Source organism: Panthera uncia (genome assembly GCF_023721935.1).
Source record: "Panthera uncia isolate 11264 chromosome C1 unlocalized genomic scaffold, Puncia_PCG_1.0 HiC_scaffold_4, whole genome shotgun sequence".
In the NCBI taxonomy this organism is placed as follows: Eukaryota; Metazoa; Chordata; class Mammalia; order Carnivora; family Felidae; genus Panthera; species Panthera uncia.
The window spans coordinates 64,726,062-64,746,116 of NW_026057585.1; the positions used below are offsets into that span (position 1 = coordinate 64,726,062).

The window sequence follows — 20,055 nt, forward strand, 5'->3', positions numbered from 1 at the left end:
TTGCCTTTTACGTTTAGAGTTGTAATTTATTTGGAGTTGATTTTTGTTTTTACGTGTATGAGAATAGGTCAAGTTTTTTTGTTTTTTGTTTTTCTCACAGATATCTATTTGACTTACTATCATTTACTGAAAAGACCATTCTTTCCCTACTTCTCTACAGTGCCATACTTATCATAAATCAAATATTCATATATGTGTGGATCCATTTCTCAGTTATTAAAGTTCTATTGCTCTATTTGTCTTTCCTTGCTTTGGTACTACCCTGTTTTATTGACTGTCAGATTTTTTAAAAATCTTGATAATCTGGTGGGGTGAGGATTTTTTTTTTTTTTAAGTTTATTATTTTGAGAGCAGCAGAGACAGCATGAGCAGGGGAGGGGCAGAGAGACACAGAGAGAGACACAAGGAGAGAGAGAGAGAATCCCAAGCAGGCTCTGTGTAACAGTTCAGAGCCCCACGCGGGGCTTGAACCCACAAACCGTGAGATTATGACCTGAGCCCAAACCAAGATTCAAACGCTTAACTGATTGAGCCATCCAGGCGCCCCGAGATGGGGTGTAGATTTTTAAGCTTTGTTTTTTCCAAGATTGTCTTGATGATTCTTGATCTTTGCATATTCATATATATTTATAATCCAGTTATCACTTCCTATAATCTGCCAGAATTGTAACTGAGATTATACTGAGTTTGAGGATGAATTTGAAAGAGAATGAACATATTTATAGCATAAAGTCTTCAAATCCTTGAACATAGAGTATCACTCCATTTTTTTTTTTTTAACTTGTCTTTATTGTCTCTTAGTACTCTTTTCTAGTTGTCTTTGTTGTAGTCTTGTACTTTTTTCATTGGATATTCTCTAGGTACTTAAAATTTGTGAACTGTTATAAATGGTGTGCTTTTAAGTTTTCATTAATTTTTTAAAATATTTTGAATTTCTTTTTCTGGCTTATTTCCTGGTTCATATCTTGTGTACAGCATTCAAAGGAGTGGTACTAGTGGGCATCCTTGAATTATTCCAGACAGAGATTTCAATGTTGAAGCTAAAAGTGATGTTACTTGTAGGTTTTTTGTAGCAACCCTTTATCAAGTTAAGGAGATGTTTTCCTACTATTTTTTTCTTATTATCTTTTAGCAATTATAATTGATACTGAGGTTTAGTAAGTATTTTCCTTGCATAGTTTGAAATGGCCACAGAAAATTTCTTCTTAGCACTGGTTGATATTTGAATGTTTTGCATTATTATTTTTCATTTAATTCTGGATGTACTTTTAGTAATTTTTTATTTAGGAATTTTGCCTTTGTGTTTGTGAGAGAAACTGGCATAGGATATTTTTTTCCCGTAATGTTAATGTATTTTAGTACTGGCTTCATAAAGTGTTGCTAGGTTTAGCATATAAAAATCTCATGCAGGCTTATACTAAAAATGTTTGTTTGTTTATTTCAGCATCCTGTATTTTATCTGGCAATGTCACTAATAGGTCAAGTTCAGAAATGTTATATCCGTTTTTTTCTGGAAGAGTTTATGTAAGATTTGTGTTTTCTTCCTTAAATATTTGGTAGAATTCATCAATGAAGCTGTCTGTACCTGGAATTTTTTAGATTTAGACCTAAATATTTAATTTTGGGGGTTCTTATGTAAATGATACTGTGTTTTTTTTTTTTCAAATTCAAATTGTTCATTGCTGGTATATACAAAAGTGAGTAACTTTAATGTCTTAAGATTTTATCCTACAAGGATATATAATCTTTGTTTATTATATATTCTATCATTCTTAATGTGATTATGATAGAGGTTAAACACGTACCCTTGATTTTTTAAAGCCTAATATAAACGAAGGGTTTTACTACTTTTCAGACAAAGCAAGGACATTCGAAGAACACTGAACCTCCATGTATTTTTTGTTTCAGGTATTTTGTTCTGTTTTAATTCTGCATACATTTTAAGTCCTATAAGACATCATTATTGTTTTATACTGTCAATATGCATTTAGATTTAATTCTATTTACTCTGTTGCTTTTTATTCCTTTCTGCATTTCCTTCCATCTCATGCCGTTTTTCTTCTCCTTGAAGAACATATTCTGGTTTTTGCTTTATTGTGAGTGTATTAACAAAAAATCTCACCTTATTTTTTTTTCTAACTTCATTTTTGAAGAGTATTTTTTTTTTTTACTGGAAATAGAATTTTATTTATTAAAAATTTTTTTAATGTTTATTTTTGAGAGAGAGGGAGAGACAGAGTATGAGTGGGGGAGGGCAGAGAGAGAAGGAGACACAGAATCTGAAGTAGGCTCCAGGCTCTGAGCTGTCTGCACAGAGCCCGACGTAGGGCTTGAACTCACGAACCATGAGATCATGACCTGAGCCGAAGTCGGATGCTTAAATGACTGAGCCACCCAGGTGCCCCTGGAAATAGAATTTTAAATGAAGAAAGTTTATTATTTTCATTACTTTGAAATCATTTTATTTTCTTTTGACTTCCATTGTTTCTGGGAAGAAAGCAGCTGTTGAATTTAATTTTGCTCCTAGGCTTCTAGACAGTAAACCTTTTCCTCTTTGGTTGCTCTCTCCTTCTCTCTCTCTTTCTCTCTCTCTCCCCATACATATTTTTTTTAAGCAATTTAATATGTATCAAGGTGTGGCTTTCTTTTTATTTATCTTTCCTGGAGTTCTTAGGATTTCTTTACTATGCTTCTTGATGTCCAACAATTTTAGGAAATATTAGTACTGTCTCTTTTACAAAGCTTCTGTTTTATCTCTCTAAGTCTAGAATTTAATTACGTATGTGTAATATCTTTCACTGTGTACCTCATATGTATTTTAGTCATTATTTAATTCCATTCTTCTGTCTCTCCATGTTTCACTTGGATAATTTTCCTCTGATTTATCTTCTATTCATTTATTATTCCTTTATTTAAGTCTAATCTGATGTTAAATCCATCTACAAAGCTCCTGATTTCACTTATCCTCTTTTTTTTTTTTTTTCATAATTTCACAGGGTAGGAGGTAAGAGAGATGAGAGAGAGTGTAGATTAGGTCCTGTCAGAGAGCCCTGGTGAACACTCTATCAGATAATTTCATTTGGGACCTTGAAGGAATACTAAGGAATGAGGGTAAACTGAAAATATAGACCAGTCCTCAGAATAAATGAGGCTCAATTTTGAATCATCTCCATCCTTGACTACAATAAGATGATTCATCTTTTTGCCTAGATGTCTTCCAGGGACAAAACCCAGTTGAACTTTAAATAGATCTCTCAGTGTATTTTACCTGATCTACTCAATGAAAATTAAGGCTTACCTTAAGTAAAAATTTTACTGAAAGCCTAGAGAAACAGACAATAGAAACAGATCCATAGGAGATCAGATATTTCAGTTATCAGTCAAGAAGTTTTTAGAAATATGTTGTTATATGCCACAATGGAGAGTGTAATCAGAGGAATGGAAGCAATCAAATTCAAGTGGATTTATTTTGAATTTGTGTGGATATATTTGTTTAGAATTCAAAAGGATATATTTAGAAGTATATGTATAAAATTTCAAATGTGATTGTTTAAAAAGTAGTCATTGTTAATGTTTTTTATTGCCATAATTACAGCAGTATGTGAGGGTACGCTTAAAAAAATTTGTTTAATTCAGTGTAGGTAACATGCAGTGTTATGTTAATTTGGCGGAGTACACTTTGTATCATTTCAGTCCTTTGCAGTTTATTGGTATTTTCTGTGACAGACTGACTCTAAGATGGCTCATACAGATCTTCCTTGACTTAAGATGGAGTTATGTCCCCAAAAACTCACCATAAGTTGAAAATGCATTTAATACACCTAATCTGCCAAACAGCTTAGCTTAGCCTAGTCTACCTTGAACACTCTCAGAAACTTACATTAGCCTTCAGTTGGGCAAAATCATCTAACACAAGCCTATTTTATGCTAAAATGTTGAACATCTCATGTAATTTATTGAATACCGTGCTGTAGAAGAACAGAATGGGGGCACCTGGGTGGCTCAGTCCGTTAAACATCTGATTTAGCCCAGGTCATGATCTCACCGTTCTGGAGTTAAAGCCCCGCGTCGGGCTCTGTGCTGACAGCTCAGAGCCTGGAGCCTGCTTCAGATTCTGTGTCTCCCCCTCTCTCTCTCTGCCCCTCCCCTATTCACGCTCTGTCTCTCCCTCTTTCAAAAATAAATAAACATTACAAAAACCCAGAATGGTTGTATGTGTACAGAATGGTTGTAAGTGTAATCACAATATTGTGGTTGTATAGATGACTGAGAACTGTGGTTGTTGCTGCTGCCTAGCTTCACACTAGTGTTTTACTGCATATCACTAACTCAGAAAAAGATCAACATTCAAAATTTGACATATGATTTTTACTGAATGTGTATTGTTTCTGCATCATCATGAAATCAAAGCAACTTAAGTTGAATCATCTTAAGTTGGGGACTGTCCGTGTAACAAAGTGATATCATTTCTGTGATTAAGTTACATAGGATTTAACTTCTGTCTTGCTAGAGATTCTCTCCTGTTGGCTTTGATGAAGCAAGTTACCATGTTGGTGAGGAATAGTGGCAAGGAACTCCCAATAGCCCAAAAGGAATGGAAACATGCCCCAAACCATATAAATGAGCTTGGAAATGGGGAAATCCTTACCCCGTTGAGCCTATACATGAGATCCTAACTCTGGCAGGCAGACACACCAGTTGCAGCCCTGTGAGAGACCCTGAAGCAGAGATTCCAGCTAAGCCATGCACACATACCTAGGGTGCTAACCTGAGATAATCAGTATTTATTGTTTTAAACTGCTTAGTTTATGGTAATTTGTTACACAGTAGATAACTAATACTTAATGACCCAATTTATGATCCAGTTTGTTTACTGTTTTCTATGTTTTTAGAAATATGTTTGCAGTTGCTGGGAATAATATTTTTTATATATGTCCATTGGATCAAATATTTTAAGTTCAGATCTTCTAAATCTTAATTTTGTTTGCTTGTTCTATAAATTACTAAACATGGTATATTAAAATCTCCTGCAGTGATTGTGGATTTGTTGATTTTTATGGGTAATGCTGTTCATTCTAGGCTATATTATTAGATACATGCAAATATAGAATTATTATTTTTTAAAAGTTTATTTATTTATTTTAAGAGAGAGGGACATAGAGCACACATGCAAGCAGGAGTGGCGCAGAGAGAGAGGGGGAGAGAGAATCCAAACAGGCTCTGTGCTGCCAGCACGGAGTCCAACATGAGGCTCAATCTCACAAATCATGAGACCATGACCTTAGCTGAAATCAAGAGTCAGATGCTCAACTGATTGAGCCATCCAGGCACCCCACACATACAGAATCATTATAACTTCTTAGCAGGCTGAAATTTTGTCTTATTAAGTTATTCTCTTTAGGAACACTTTTGGCTTTGCATTCTGTTTCGTTTAATATTAATACAGGTACACCAGTTTTCTTCTGGGTAGTGTTTTCTTGGTATATCTCTTTTTACTCTTTATTGTTCACCTTTCTGTGTCATTATATTGTTAATGTGTCCATGATAACATACAGCTGGTTGATGAGTCATCTTTAACCATTTAATCTTTGCTTTTCAATTTTATCATTTTCTACATCCAGATTTATTTTTTAATTTTTCCCCCAATCTTTATTACTTACTTTTTAAAATTTTTTAATGTTTATTTTTGAGAGAGAGAGCACGTGCGCGCGTGAGTTGGGGAGAGGCAGAGAGAGAGGGGGAGACACAGAAACTGAAGCAGGCTCCAACCTCTGAGCTGTTGGCACAGAGCCTGATGTGGGGCTTGAACTCATGAACTGTGAGATCATGACCTGAGCTGAAGTTGGAGGCTTAACCGACTGAGCCACCCAGGCACCCCTTTATTACATACATACATATATACAGACATACAGACATACAGACATACAGACATTTATTTAATTTATTGTCAGATTGGCTTACATACAACACCCAGTGCTCATCCCAACAAGTGCCCTCCTCAATGCCCATCACCCATTTTCCCCTCTCTCCCACTACCCGCCCCCACCCTCAGTTTGCTCTCTGTATTTAAGAATCTCTTGTGGTTTGCTTCCCTCCCTCTCTGTAATTATTTTTTCCCATTCCCTCCCCCCATGAACTTCTGTTAAGTTTCTCAAGATCCACATATGAATGAAAACATATGATACTTGTCCTTCTCTGATTTATTTCACTCAGCATAATACCTTCCACTTCCATCCATGTTGCTGCAAATGGTATTTCATTCTTTCTCATTGCCAGGTAGTATTCCATTGTATATATAAACTATATCTTCTTTATCCATTCATCAGTTGATGGACATTTAGGCTCTTTCCATAATTTGGCTATTGTTGAGAGTGCTGCTATAAACATTGGGGTACATGTGCCCCTATGCATCAGCACTCCTGTATCCCTTGGGTAAATTCCTAGTAGTTCTATTGCTGGGTCATAGGGTAGTTCTACTTTGAATTTTTTGAGGAGCCTCCACACTGTTTTCCAGAGCAGCTGGATCAGTTTGCAGTCTCACCAACAGTGCAAGAAGGTTCCTGTTTCTCTATATCCTCACCAGCATTTGTTGTTTCCTGATTTGTTCATTTTAGCCACTCTGACCGGTGTGAGGTGGTATCTCAGTGTGGCTTTTATTTGTATTTCCCTGATGATGAGGGACATTCAACATCCAGATTTAATGTAATTACTCATATATTTGGGGTGAAATCTATGATACTATGTGTGTTGTAGTCATTCCACCTGTTAACTGTTCTGTTTTCCCTCTTCTGTTACATTATTATTTTTTATTTCAAGTTTTTATTTAAATTTTGGTTAGTTAAAATGTAAAAATTGTTTCAAGTGTAGATTTAGTGATTCATCACTTACATATAATACCCAGTGCTCATCACAAGTGCCTTCCCTAGCACCCATTACCCATTTAGCCCATTCCCTGCCCATCTCCCTCCTTCAACCCTTCAGTTTGTTCTCTAGAGGTAAGAGTCTCTTATGGTTTGCTTCCCTCTCTCTCTCTTTCTTTCCCTTCCCCTATGTTATTCTGTTTTGCTTTTTAAATTTACTTATGAGTGAAAGCATACGTTGTCTTTGTCTGACTTACTTTACTTAGCATAATACACTGTAGCGCCATCCACATCGTTGCAAATGGCAAGGTTTCATTCTTTTTGATGGCTGAATAATATTCTCTTGTAGACATTCATCAGTCGATGGACATTTGGGCTCTTTCCATAGTTTGGTTATTGTTGATAATGCTGGTATAAATATTGGGGTGCATGTGCCTCTTCAAATCAGTATTTTTGTATCTTTTGGGTAAATACCTAATAGTGCAATTGTTTAATTTTTACCTTTTTGAGGAACCTCCATACTATTTTCCAGAGTGGTTGCACCAGTTTGCATTCACACCGAGAGTATAAGAGGATTCCCCTTTCTCTTCGTCCTCACCAACATCTTTTGTTTCCTGTGTTGATAATTTTAGCTATTCTGACAGGTATGAAGTGGAATCTCATCGTGGTTTTTATTTGTAGTTCCTGATCATCAGTGATGTTGAGCAAACATTGATTATTTTGTTTCTCTGTCATGTCCCCTTCCTCTTCCCATTTGTTAATTATATACTCTTTAAAAATCTTCTGGCAAATTTCTTGGAAACCAGACAATGGATATTTGACTTCTCAAATTCTAATGTTAATACATTGTAAGGATCTTAGAACTGTTTATTTTCCATTTCCATTCCTCTCAACTTATACACTATTATTTCACTAGGTACTTTAGTTTTGTGGAAAATTTTTAAACCTCACAAATTACACAGTCGGTGTTCATTTAGATTTACCTGCAGTTACCCCCATTTTCTTTGCTCTTTTTTGCATCTTTGCCTTCAGTTTGGGATCATTTTCCTTCTGCTGTATTATATACTTTAGAGTTTGCATTAGTGCAGATCTGATGGGGGCAAACTCTTCCAGGTTTAGTTTGTCTGACACATCTATTTTTCCCTTTTCCTTTATTCTTGACAAATATTTTCCCTGGATATAGAATTATAGGTTGATTGTTATTTTCTTTCATTACGTCAGTTGAAGATATCATTCCATTATCTTTCCATTATCTTCTGGACTTTTTTGTTCCTGATGGGAAGTTACTTGCCATTCTCACTGTCATTTCTGTGATTATAATCTGCCCTTTTCTCTGGCTTGTTTTATAATTAAAAAAATTTTTAAATGTTTATAATTAAAAATTTTTGAATATAGTAATTTACATACAGTGATATGCACACTTCAAGAGTTCAGTTCAACTAACTGTGATGCATGGATATCATGTTTTATTGATGGCTTTTTCTAAATGCGGGACATTTCAATGACAAACTCTAGGTGTTTGAGTCATACTAATCTTCAAGGGGTCTTGGCCCAGTATGTCTAAGGATTTGCAGAAACTCAAATACTGGTCATAAATCTAGCTAATATCTTTAGACATTGACCATTTCACTTTTAACTTTGGTTGGAAGGAAGTTTTTCTCCTGTCACTGTTTTTCTCTCTTTAGTTTCTCAAATGCACTAATTTTTTCCTACCTTTACAACATTTGCACATGTGGTTTCCTCTACCTCAAATGTTCCTTCCCCAGTTTTTAAAATAACTGACTTCTGCTCATCTTGTTAGATCTTAACAAATATTTTACCTCTTCAGAGGGTTTTTCTTGATCACAGGTATTTCTGTCATAGCACTATGTTCTTTTCCTCTGTATTGCTTAGTTTGGTGTACTTTCATGCTCATCATTTGCCAATTTCCCAACTGTCTCCTGCTATGTTCTGAGTTATAGGGCTGATCCACTTAAGCTACATTACCCAAGCTCCCTTGCCATCTGGCTTTTAGCCATCATCTTATTACAGGCAGTGTGAAGACATTGCAGAGGGAGATACTAGGCCATTGCTACTCTTCTCTTCCTGCTTCTGTGGAGTGTCCTGTAGTGATCCCATTTCTTGTATGTCTCTAGTTCCTTCCAGAGTTCTATCTCTCTCTGGACAGCCTCTCCTCCATGACTCCCATTACTACTGGGTAGTCTTGGTTTATGAACTCTATTAATACACTTTCTTCCTTTGTATCCACACCCTTGTTGGGGTAGTAGGGATTTCCTGTTGTTGCTTATTGCTAGGTTGCCTCACATAGACTTTTTTTTTTTAATTGAAGTGAAATTCACATAATATATGTTGAACCATATAAAAGCTTACAATTCAGGGGTGCCTGGGTGGCTCAGTTGGTTAAGCGGCCAACTTCGGCTCAGGTCATGATCTCGCAGTCCATGAGTTCGAGCCCCGCGTCGGGCTCTGTGCTGACAGCGGGCTCTGTGCTGACAGCTCAGAGCCTGGAGCCTGTTTCAGATTCTGTGTCTCCCTCTCTCTGACCCTCCCCTGTTCATGCTCTGTCTCTCTCTGTCTCAAAAATAAACATTAAAAACAAAAATTAAAAAATACACAGAAATTTTAGTTTCATGTATCTTCCCCCCAACATTGTTGCCCATGTTTTTGGTATGATAGCTAAAAAGTCATTGCTAGATCCAATTTCCTGAAGCTTTTTCTCTGTGTTTTCCCCTAGAAGTTTTAAGTAAAAAAAAAAATTTTTTTTTAAATGTTTATTTATTTCTGAGAGAGAGAGAGAGAGAGAGAGCATGAGTGAGGGAGGGGCAGAGAGAGAGGGAGACACAGAACCAGAAGCAGGCTCCAGGCTCTGAGCTGTCAGCACAGAGCCCAATGCGGGGCTGGAACTCACAAACCGTGAGATCATGACCTGAGCCAAAGTCAGTCTCTCAATCAACTGAGCCACCCAGACACCCCTAGAAGTTATAATTTTTAAGGAATTTTAAAAAAATGTTAAAGGTTTTATATTTATTTTTTGAGAGAGAGAATGTGTGAGTGGGGAAGGACAGAGAGAGAGAGAGGAAGACAGAGGATCTGAAGCAAGCTCCGTGCTGACAGACTGACAGCAGCAAGCCCAGTACGGGGCTTGAACTTATGAACCGTGAGATCATGACCTGAGCCGAATTTGGCTGAGCCACCCAGGCTCCCCTCCGTAGGAGGTTTATAGTTCTGGTGACCATGCCTCTTTTTTGTTCATTCTTTCATTTCTAATACCCTGACCCATTCCCTGATACAATGAATTTTGAGTAAAGCAAATTGCCCTCCAAATGTGGGTGGAGTTGAAGGCCAATAAGTTGAAGGCCTAATAGAACAAAAGATTGACCTTTCCTGAGCAAGGGGGAATTCTGTAGTAGATGGCCTTCATATCTGAACTGCAACATTGGCTTTTCCCTAGGTTTTCAGCCTGCTTGCCCACCGTGTAGATTTTGGATTTAACCTGCCTCCATAATTAGATGAGCCAATTCCTTAAAATAAATCCCTTACTCCCTCTCCTTGTCCCTGACCCTCTCCCTCTCCAGTTACACATATACATATCCTGTTCTGTTCCTCTGAAGAATGTTGAATAATGCAAAATTATTTAACCCAGTGCCTTTATTTTTACAGATTTGGTAGCATAAAGGCTCAAAGAGAAGAAGAACTGGCCAAGGTCAAAGAACAAGTTACTGAGAAAGCCAGGGCATGAACCCAAGTCGCCTGACTTCCAATCTAACACTCTTATTACCTGAAATTGCTTTGCCCAAAACATCAAAACCAAATGGAGAAGCTCACCCTCTCCTACTTCAAAGAAGAAATAAGCATATTGGCTACTTTCCATATATTAGATCTTATCCTAAGTAGTTTGTATCCATTTTTCTTATTAATTCTCACAGCTGCCCTAGGAAATAAGTATTATTATCACTTTCCACTTCTAAAAAATTTTTTTAATGTTTACTTATTTTGAGAGAGAATGTGAGTGGGGGAGGGGCAGAGAGAGAGGGAGAGAGAGAATCCCAAGCAGGCTTCGCGCTGTTAGTGCAGAGCTGGATGTGGGGCTCTAACCCACGAAACATGAGATCATGACCTGAGCTGATTGGACGCTTAATTGGCTGAGCCACCCACGTGCCCCTATCACATTCCACTTTTATATGGACTTGCCTAAAATGACACATTTTATCAATGATAGACCTTGTCTGAACTTAGATGTCTAACTCTAGAACTGGAATTATTGATTACAATACTGCATTCTCTGTATATGTTTCTTTTATTCCTGTCCCCTGATGATACTAAGCACTAAAGAAAAGATTTGTTTACCCAGCTTTTCTTTATTTTAATGTTTATTTATTTATTTATTTATTTATTTATTTATTTATTTATTTATTTTGGAGTGAGAGAGAGCACCAAGTGAGAGTGCTCAAAATATTTCTTTATTTTGGAGTGAGAGAGAGCACTCGCGCGACCAAGCGAGTGAGCATGCACAAGCAGGGGAGGGGCAAAGAGAGAAAAGGAGACACAGAACCTGAAGCAGGCTCCAGGCTCTGAGCTATCAGCTCAGAGCCTGACTCAGCCTCGAACCCACGAACTCTGAGATCATGACCTGAACCCCAGTCAGACGCTTAACTGACTGATCTTCCCAGGTGCCCCGTGTTTACCCAATTTTTTTTTTTTTATAACGTTTTTATTTATTTTTGAGACAGAGACAGAGCATGAATGGGGGAGGGTCAGAGAGAGGGAGACACAGAATCTGAAACAGGCTCCGGGCTCTGAGCTGTCAGCACAGGGACCCGATGCGGGGCTCGAACTCACGGACCGTGAGATCGTGACCTGAGCCGAAGTCGGCGCTCAACCGACTGAGCCACCCAGGCGCCCCTTCCAACTTTTGATTCTCATCAGCCGAGAGTCTTTTCCCTTCATTGGTTTGGCAGGATGATAAATGATTCATACTGCTTACTTTTAGGTCTTAATTATTTGTGATTCCTTATCTTCTGTTATTTGTGATTCTTTTCTGAGTGTAAAGGTCTGTGCTATTACCAGATTATTAGTACCCAAGACATTTCCAAAGTGGACACTGATTAATTTACCATGAAATTGTGTGCCCTGGACACATGTATATCCTCTGCTTCCAATTACTATTACTGTCTTTCCTTTATCTTCCTCTCTGCTGCTTTTCATACCTTCCTGTGGTAGCTGTGGGAGGAGCGGGGGAGGGTGTTGGTAGTGGTATGGGGAAAGTGTTAAGAGTTTTTAAACAGTGTGCAAATCAGATGGTAATCAGTCAGTAGAGCATTAACAATTCAGAATTGGAAAGAACCTGGATTATAGTAGTGCTAACCTTGTACAAATTGCTCGGATTTACTGAGCCTGAGGTAATTGTCCTGCAAATGTATTGTATAGTAGATTGAAGGCATTTGTTTTGTTGCTCCTTAGTATATTTGGAGTATCAGATCCATAGCTTTCCTTCTGTCTTCTAGAAAGCACTTAGCTCTGAGTGCTATGGTGAATGCAAAGAAGTATGGTTCTTGCCTTCATGAGCTTAGACTCTTATTTGAGGACAAAAAACACATAGGTGGGAAAAGAAGCATAAACATAGGACATAATATGTGTAAATTTAAATGTCTTCAAATAGGGTTAAGCAGTAAAAATTGAGAGAGTGTAAGAATGATTGAAAATGCTCAGGGGATGGAGGAGAGACTTTAATTGGGCCTTGTGACTACTGGCTGTAGTAGATGAGTCTAGCTGCTTTTAAAATAAATGTAAGAATTTATTGTACATGTCTGAATATAAGGTGATTCTTATTTTCACAATGACAAGATAATGAAAATATTTTGGTCAGCCTGAATATATAAACTTTTTTAAGCTTGTAGAAGAAATAGCCTTTAAGTTCAGCTTAATAAGTTATGCATACAGATTTAAAATTATATAATATAAAATACTGACTTATTACCTTTTTTATATTTGTTTCATGAAGAACATTATTCAAACCCTTCACATGCATTTTAAACGTTAGTTTCTTCCTCATTACCAGAGTTAGTTTCTCAGTTTTTCAGAGCACATAATCTTAATTTTTGTTTAAGTGGCTTGAGATAGAGTTATTTTTAAAAAATTGGATATGGTACTTTCCTGGGAATTTTAATCTCAAGTCACAAGAACTCATTTGCTATTCGTGAGCTTTACAATGAAACCTTTTCAAACCCAATCTTTAACAGGTGTATTTTATTTTATTTTTTTTTAAGTTTATATATTTATTTATTTTGAGAGAGTGGGAGAGAACTTACACGTGAGAGAAGGAGAGGGGAGAGGTGCAGAGAGAGAGAGAGAGAGAGAGAGAGAGAGAGAGAGAGAGAAAGGGAGAGAGAAAGAGAATCCCAAGCAGGCTCTGTGCTATCTCGGAACTTGACACAGGGCTCCATCTCACAAACCATGAGATCATGACCTGAGCCAAGAGATCAAGAGTCGGATGCTTAACTGACTGAGCTACCCAGGTGCCTCTAACAGGCTTATTTATAATGGCATCTAAAGTTTTAATTGTGAAATTATTACTCCCCCCTCCCAACTAGGAAATCTGTGTTGAACTTCTTTCTCTTCTTTTTTCTTTTTTAAATTTTTTATTTGGGGTGTGTGTGTGTGTGTGTGTGTGTGTGTGTGTGTGTGTGGAGAGGGGCAAAGGGAGAGAGAGAGAATCTTAAGCAGACTTCATGCTCAGTCTGGAGCCCTATGCAAGGCTCGATCCCATGACCCTGGGATCATGACCTGAGCCAATATCAAGAGTCAGATGCTCAACTGACTGAGCCACCCAGTTCTTTGCCATCTCTTTAAACTGATTCCATCAGGGACCCTGTGTTTAGTATCCAAAACTAGTATTGCCTGAAGTTGTTTTAGACCCTATGTCTTTTTTAAATATTTTTTTCTTCAAAAATAAAATATTTGTAAGGACTCAACTATAGAGTAATTTCCTTTTTCCTTTGGGATGATTTTGAGAGAAGAACTTTGCCCTGTATGCAGTGTCATCATCTAAAATGAATCAAAGTGTTATAAGTGAACTAGTGAGTGATGTGAAGAAGAAAGCTGAAGTAGAATGGAGAGTTCAGAACAGTGCCATCCAATATAGATGCAACTACTCTTATGTAGGTATTTGAATTTAAATTAAATGATTAATTTAATAATTGTTAATAATTATAATTCAATTTGTTGGTTACTCTGGCTATATCTTAAATGATCAGTGGGGCTGGTGGCTAGGGTATTATACAGTGCAGATATAAAACATTTCCATCATTGCAGAAAGTTCTGTTGGGTAGTTGTAGTCTGGAAGGCTGGAAGATGTTCTGTAGCCTCAGGAATTTAATGTAGTTCATTTCTAGGAATGATCATATTTAGGGTAGTAGTCAAACCTCTCCCCTCAGCCACAACCCCTCACCTGAGCCAACACATTTCCTTCACCCATACAGTCACAGATCAGAGATGCATTGATTTCTCAGTTTCTAAAATAGAGTTAGTGATCCAAGAATATGAGGATTTTAGTAAATATTAGTATTGTTGGTATAGTTCAGAGATTTATACTGTGTTCATTTGAAACACAAAGTGCACTCTTTCCTCTTTGTTGTTGTCAAGGAACAGACCTCTCAAATTGCTTTGTGGTGAAAAGATCAGGATTTCTGGGAATCAGAGGGGCCTGAATTTGAGTGGCATATTCTGTATGATCTTGGATAAACCATTTAATCTCTCAGAATGTTATTTTCCTCATCTATAACATGCTTGCTTTGTAGAGTGAGGATTAAATGAGACATGTAATAATGTGTAATTACTTTACATAGTGTCTTGCACATGACAGATGTTCCTTCTCCCTTTATTCCTCTAAGTCCAAAAAGACATCTAATGAAGATTAATTCACTTAACACTTCCATTCATAAATTTGTCAGAGGGCATTTATTCAGCATTTACTATATGCAAAGCTTTCTTCTCAGTGGTGGATATATAGCAGTGAACCAAAACAAGTAAGACTGTCATCGTGGCACTTACATTTTCATAGGAGGAGACAGACAATAAGTGATACAAGTAAGTTATATAATGTGTCAGAAAGTGATCATTTCTAAGCAAAAAAATAAAACAGGGAAGAAAGATATAAATAAAGTAGGTGGGGGGGGGTCTGCAGTTTTCTGAAAAAAGTGGGCAGGTGACAATTGAATAAAGACCTGGAGGAATGGAATTAGTGAATGAGCCATGTATCTGGGGGCAAGAACATCTCAGGAAGGGGGAGTAGTAACCACAAATACCCTTAAGTGGAAAATCAGGCCTCCATTTTCTAGGAACATCAAGAAGATAATGTGGCTCAGGAAAGGAGGAGGAGGTGAAGTTAGAGATTACAGGAGTGAGGGAGAAATAAGCCATATTAAGGATGTTTTTATCTCTGAGTAAAAGTCATTGGAAGATTTTGAGTAGAGGGTTGACATGGTCTGACATACATTTTAATAGCTTCACTGTGGCCACTCTGATAATACACTGTAGATGAGCCAGGGGAAAGCAAGGAAATCAGTTAGGATGCTGTTGCAATAATAGAGGAGGGAGAATATGGAGGCTTAGATCAGAGTGGTAGCAGTGCAATGTGATCAAATTCTGAATGTGTTTTAACATTTCAGCTATCAGAATTTGCCAGTGAATGGGAACGAGGGAGTCAAGGGTACACCAAGGTTTTTGAGTGGACCAACTGTCACTTATTGAGATAGAGACACTTTTATATTCTGCTTTATGTATTCTTATTTTTCCTCCTGGCTTCCCAAGGTTTCGGGCTGTCTTGTCCATGTGTTATCCATAATACCTAGCACAGTTCTTTTTGTTTGGTTGTTTTAACCTAGTGCAGGGTAATTGCAACCTACTTTCCTAAATTAAATTTATTTTGGATGTTCATCAACCTCAAAATGGAGACAACTATATTTAGGGCTGCTAAATACCAAGGAAGAGTGTTTTCCTTATGTTGTTGCTTATAACATAAAGTACCTCTGGCTTGTTGGCTTTGCTCAACCATCCAAAGCCTTCCCTTTAATCCTGTAGGATGTCTGCCTTCATAAATTCTTTAAACTGCTAATCTTCTGACATTTCTCTTTTCCATGTTTTAGCTTAAAATCTGAATCTTAGAAAAGGCAGATTAGTTGACATTCTCCCCTTTCTCTTTTTACATTCATTGAATAAAGCAGAAGGAAGTTGGGGTGTCTGGGTGGCTCAGTCAGATAAGTGTTTGACTTTTGCTCACGTCATGATCTCATGGTCTGTGGGTTCGAGCCCCTCATCAGGCTCTGTGCTGACAGCTCAGAGCCTGGAGCCTGCTTTGGATTCTTTTTTTTTTTTTTTTTTTGCTTTACTCCTCGGCCTTTTTTTTTTTTTTTTTTTATTTTTATTTTTTTATTAATTTTTTTTATTTTTTAATATATGAAATTTACTGTCAAATTGGTTTCCATACAACACCCAGTGCTCATCCCAAAAGGTGCCCGCCTCAATACCCATCACCCACCCTGCCCTCCCTCCCACCCCCCATCAACCCTCAGTTTGTTCTCAGTTTTTAACAGTCTCTTATGCTTTGGCTCTCTCCCACTCTAACCTCTTTTTTTTTTTTTTTTTTTCCTTCCCCTCCCCCATGGGTTTCTGTTACGTTTCTCAGGATCCACATAAGAGTGAAACCATATGGTATCTGTCTTTCTCTGTATGGCTTATTTCACTTAGCATAACACTCTCCAGTTCCATCCATGTTGCTACAAAAGGCCATCTTTCATTCTTTCTCATTGCCACGTAGTATTCCATTGTGTATATAAAACACAATGTCTTTATCCATTCGTCAGTTGATGGACATTTAGGCTCTTTCCATCATTTGGCTATTGTTGAGAGTGCTGCTATAAACATTGGGGTACAAGTGCCCCTATGCATCAGTACTCCTGTATCCCTTGGATAAATTCCTAGCAGTGCTATTGCTGGGTCATAGGGTAGGTCTATTTTTAATTTTCTGAGGAACCTCCACACCGCTTTCCAGAGCGGCTGCACCAATTTGCATTCCCACCAACAGTGCAAGAGGGTTCCTGTTTCTCCACATCCTCTCCAGCATCTATAGTCCCCTGATTTCTTCATTTTGGCCACTCTGACTGGCGTGAGGTGGTATCTGAGTGTGGTTTTGATTTGTATTTCCCTGATAAGGAGCGACGTTGAACATCTTTTCATGTGCCTGTTGGCCATCCGGATGTCTTCTTTAGAGAAGTGTCTATTCATGTTTTCTGCCCATTTCTTCACTGGGTTATTTGTTTTTCGGGTGTGGAGTTTGATGAGCTCTTTATAGATTTTGGATACTAGCCCTTTGTCCGATGTGTCATTTGCAAATATCTTTTCCCATTCCGTTGGTTGCCTTTTAGTTTTGTTGGTTGTTTCCTTTGCTGTGCAGAAGCTTTTTATCTTCATAAGGTCCCAGTAATTCACTTTTGCTTTTAATTCCCTTGCCTTTGGGGATGTGCCGAGTAAGAGATTGCTACGGCTGAGGTCAGAGAGGTCTTTTCCTGCTTTCTCCTCTAAGGTTTTGATGGTTTCCTGTCTCACATTCAGGTCCTTTATCCATTTTGAGTTTATTTTTGTGAATGGTGTGAGAAAGTGGTCTAGTTTCAACCTTCTGCATGTTGCTGTCCAGTTCTCCCAGCACCATTTGTTAAAGAGACTGTCTTTTTTCCATTGGATGTTCTTTCCTGCTTTGTCAAAGATGAGTTGGCCATACGTTTGTGGGTCTAGTTCTGGGGTTTCTATTCTATTCCATTGGTCTATGTGTCTGTTTTTATGCCAATACCATGCTGTCTTGATGATGACAGCTTTGTAGTAGAGGCTAAAGTCTGGGATTGTGATGCCTCCTGCTTTGGTCTTCTTCTTCAAAATGACTTTGGCTATTCGGGGCCTTTTGTGGTTCCATATGAATTTTAGGATTGCTTGTTCTAGTTTCGAGAAGAATGCTGGTGCAATTTTGATTGGGATTGCATTGAATGTGTAGATAGCTTTGGGTAGTATTGACATTTTGACAATACTTATTCTTCCAATCCATGAGCAGGGAATGTCTTTCCATTTCTTTATATCTTCTTCAATTACCTGCATAAGCTTTCTATAGTTTTCAGCATACAGATCTTTTACATCTTTGGTTAGATTTATTCCTAGGTATTTTATGCTTCTTGGTGCAATTGTGAATGGGATCAGTTTCTTCATTTGTCTTTCTGTTGCTTCATTGTTAGTGTATAAGAATGCAACTGATTTCTGCACATTGATTTTGTATCCTGCAACTTTGCTGAATTCATGTATCAGTTCTAGCAGACTTTTGGTGGAGTCTATCGGATTTTCCATGTATAATATCATGTCATCTGCAAAAAGCGAAAGCTTGACTTCATCTTTGCCAATTTTGATGCCTTTGATTTCCTTTTGTTGTCTGATTGCTGATGCTAGAACTTCCAGCACTATATTAAACAACAGCGGTGAGAGTGGGCATCCCTGTCGTGTTCCTGATCTCAGGGAAAAAGCTCTCAGTTTTTCCCCGTTGAGGATGATGTTAGCTGTGGGCTTTTCATAAATGGCCTTTATGATCTTTAAGTATGTTCCTTCTATCCCGACTTTCTCAAGGGTTTTTATTAAGAAAGGGTGCTGGATTTTGTCAAAGGCCTTTTCTGCATCGATTGACAGGATCATATGGTTCTTCTCTTTTTTTTTGTTAATGTGATGTATCACGTTGATCGATTTGCGAATGTTGAACCAGCCCTGCATCCCAGGAATGAATCCCACTTGATCATGGTGAATAATTCTTTTTATATGCTGTTGAATTCGATTTGCTAGTATCTTATTGAGAATTTTTGCATCCATATTCATCAGAGATATTGGCCTGTAGTTCTCTTTTTTTACTGGGTCTCTGTCTGGTTTAGGAATCAAAGTAATACTGGCTTCATAGAATGAGTCTGGAAGTTTTCCTTCCCTTTCTATTTCTTGGAATAGCTTGAGAAGGATAGGTATTATCTCTGCTTTAAACGTCTGGTAGAACTCCCCTGGGAAGCCATCTGGTCCTGGACTCTTATTTGTTGGGAGATTTTTGATAACCGATTCAATTTCTTCGCTGGTTATGGGTCTGTTCAAGCTTTCTATTTCCTCCGGATTGAGTTTTGGAAGAGTGTGGGTGTTTAGGAATTTGTCCATTTCTTCCAGGTTGTCCAATTTGTTGGCATATAATTTTTCATAGTATTCCCTGATAATTGTTTGTATCTCTGAGGGATTGGTTGTAATAATTCCATTTTCATTCATGATTTTATCTATTTGGGTCATCTCCCTTTTCTTTTTGAGAAGCCTGGCTAGAGGTTTGTCAATTTTGTTTATTTTTTCAAAAAACCAACTCTTGGTTTCGTTGATCTGCTCTACCGTTTTTTTAGATTCTATATTGTTTATTTCTGCTCTGATCTTTATTATTTCTCTTCTTCTGCTGGGTTTAGGCTGCCTTTCCTGTTCTGCTTCTATTTCCTTTAGGTGTGCTGTTAGATTTTGTATTTGGGATTTTTCTTGTTTCTTGAGATAGGCCTGGATTGCAATGTATTTTCCTCTCAGGACTGCCTTCGCTGTGTCCCAAAGCGTTTGGATTGTTGTATTTTCATTTTCGTTTGTTTCCATATATTTTTTAATTTCTTCTCTAATTGCCTGGTTGACCCACTCATTCGTTAGTAGGGTGTTCTTTAACCTCCATGCTTTTGGAGGTTTTCCAGACTTTTTCCTGTGGTTGATTTCAAGCTTCATAGCATTGTGGTCTGAAAGTATGCATGGTATAATTTCAATTCTTGTAAACTTATGAAGGGCTGTTTTGTGACCCAGTATATGATCTATCTTGGAGAATGTTCCATGTGCACTCGAGAAGAAAGTATATTCTGTTGCTTTGGGATGCAGAGTTCTAAATATATCTGTCAAGTCCATCTGATCCAATGTATCATTCAGGGCCCTTGTTTCTTTATTGACTGTGTGTCTAGATGATCTATCCATTTCTGTAAGTGGGGTGTTAAAGTCCCCTGCAATGACCACATTCTTATCAATAAGGTTGCTTATGTTTATGAGTAATTGTTTTATATATCTGGGGGCTCCGGTATTCGGCGCATAGACATTTATAATAGTTAGCTCTTCCTGATGG

The 20,055-nt window shown here is 37.6% G+C and overlaps 1 protein-coding gene across 5 annotated transcripts in view; it reads left to right on the forward strand.

The window, feature by feature from the left end:
• The window catches only part of FAF1 (Fas associated factor 1), a 527,970-nt gene that overhangs the window by 126,206 nt on the left and 381,709 nt on the right, over positions 1 to 20,055 (forward strand). For 2 of the 5 annotated variants that reach the window (XM_049618588.1, XM_049618587.1), the window contains one exon: positions 1,856 to 1,908. The exons of the other annotated variants lie outside the window; for them this stretch is intronic. In XM_049618588.1, coding sequence (XP_049474545.1) covers positions 1,891 to 1,908 — 18 coding nt within the window. In that variant the 5' untranslated portion in view covers positions 1,856 to 1,890. The remainder of the gene's footprint in view (positions 1 to 1,855; positions 1,909 to 20,055) is intronic. 5 annotated transcript variants of the gene reach the window in all.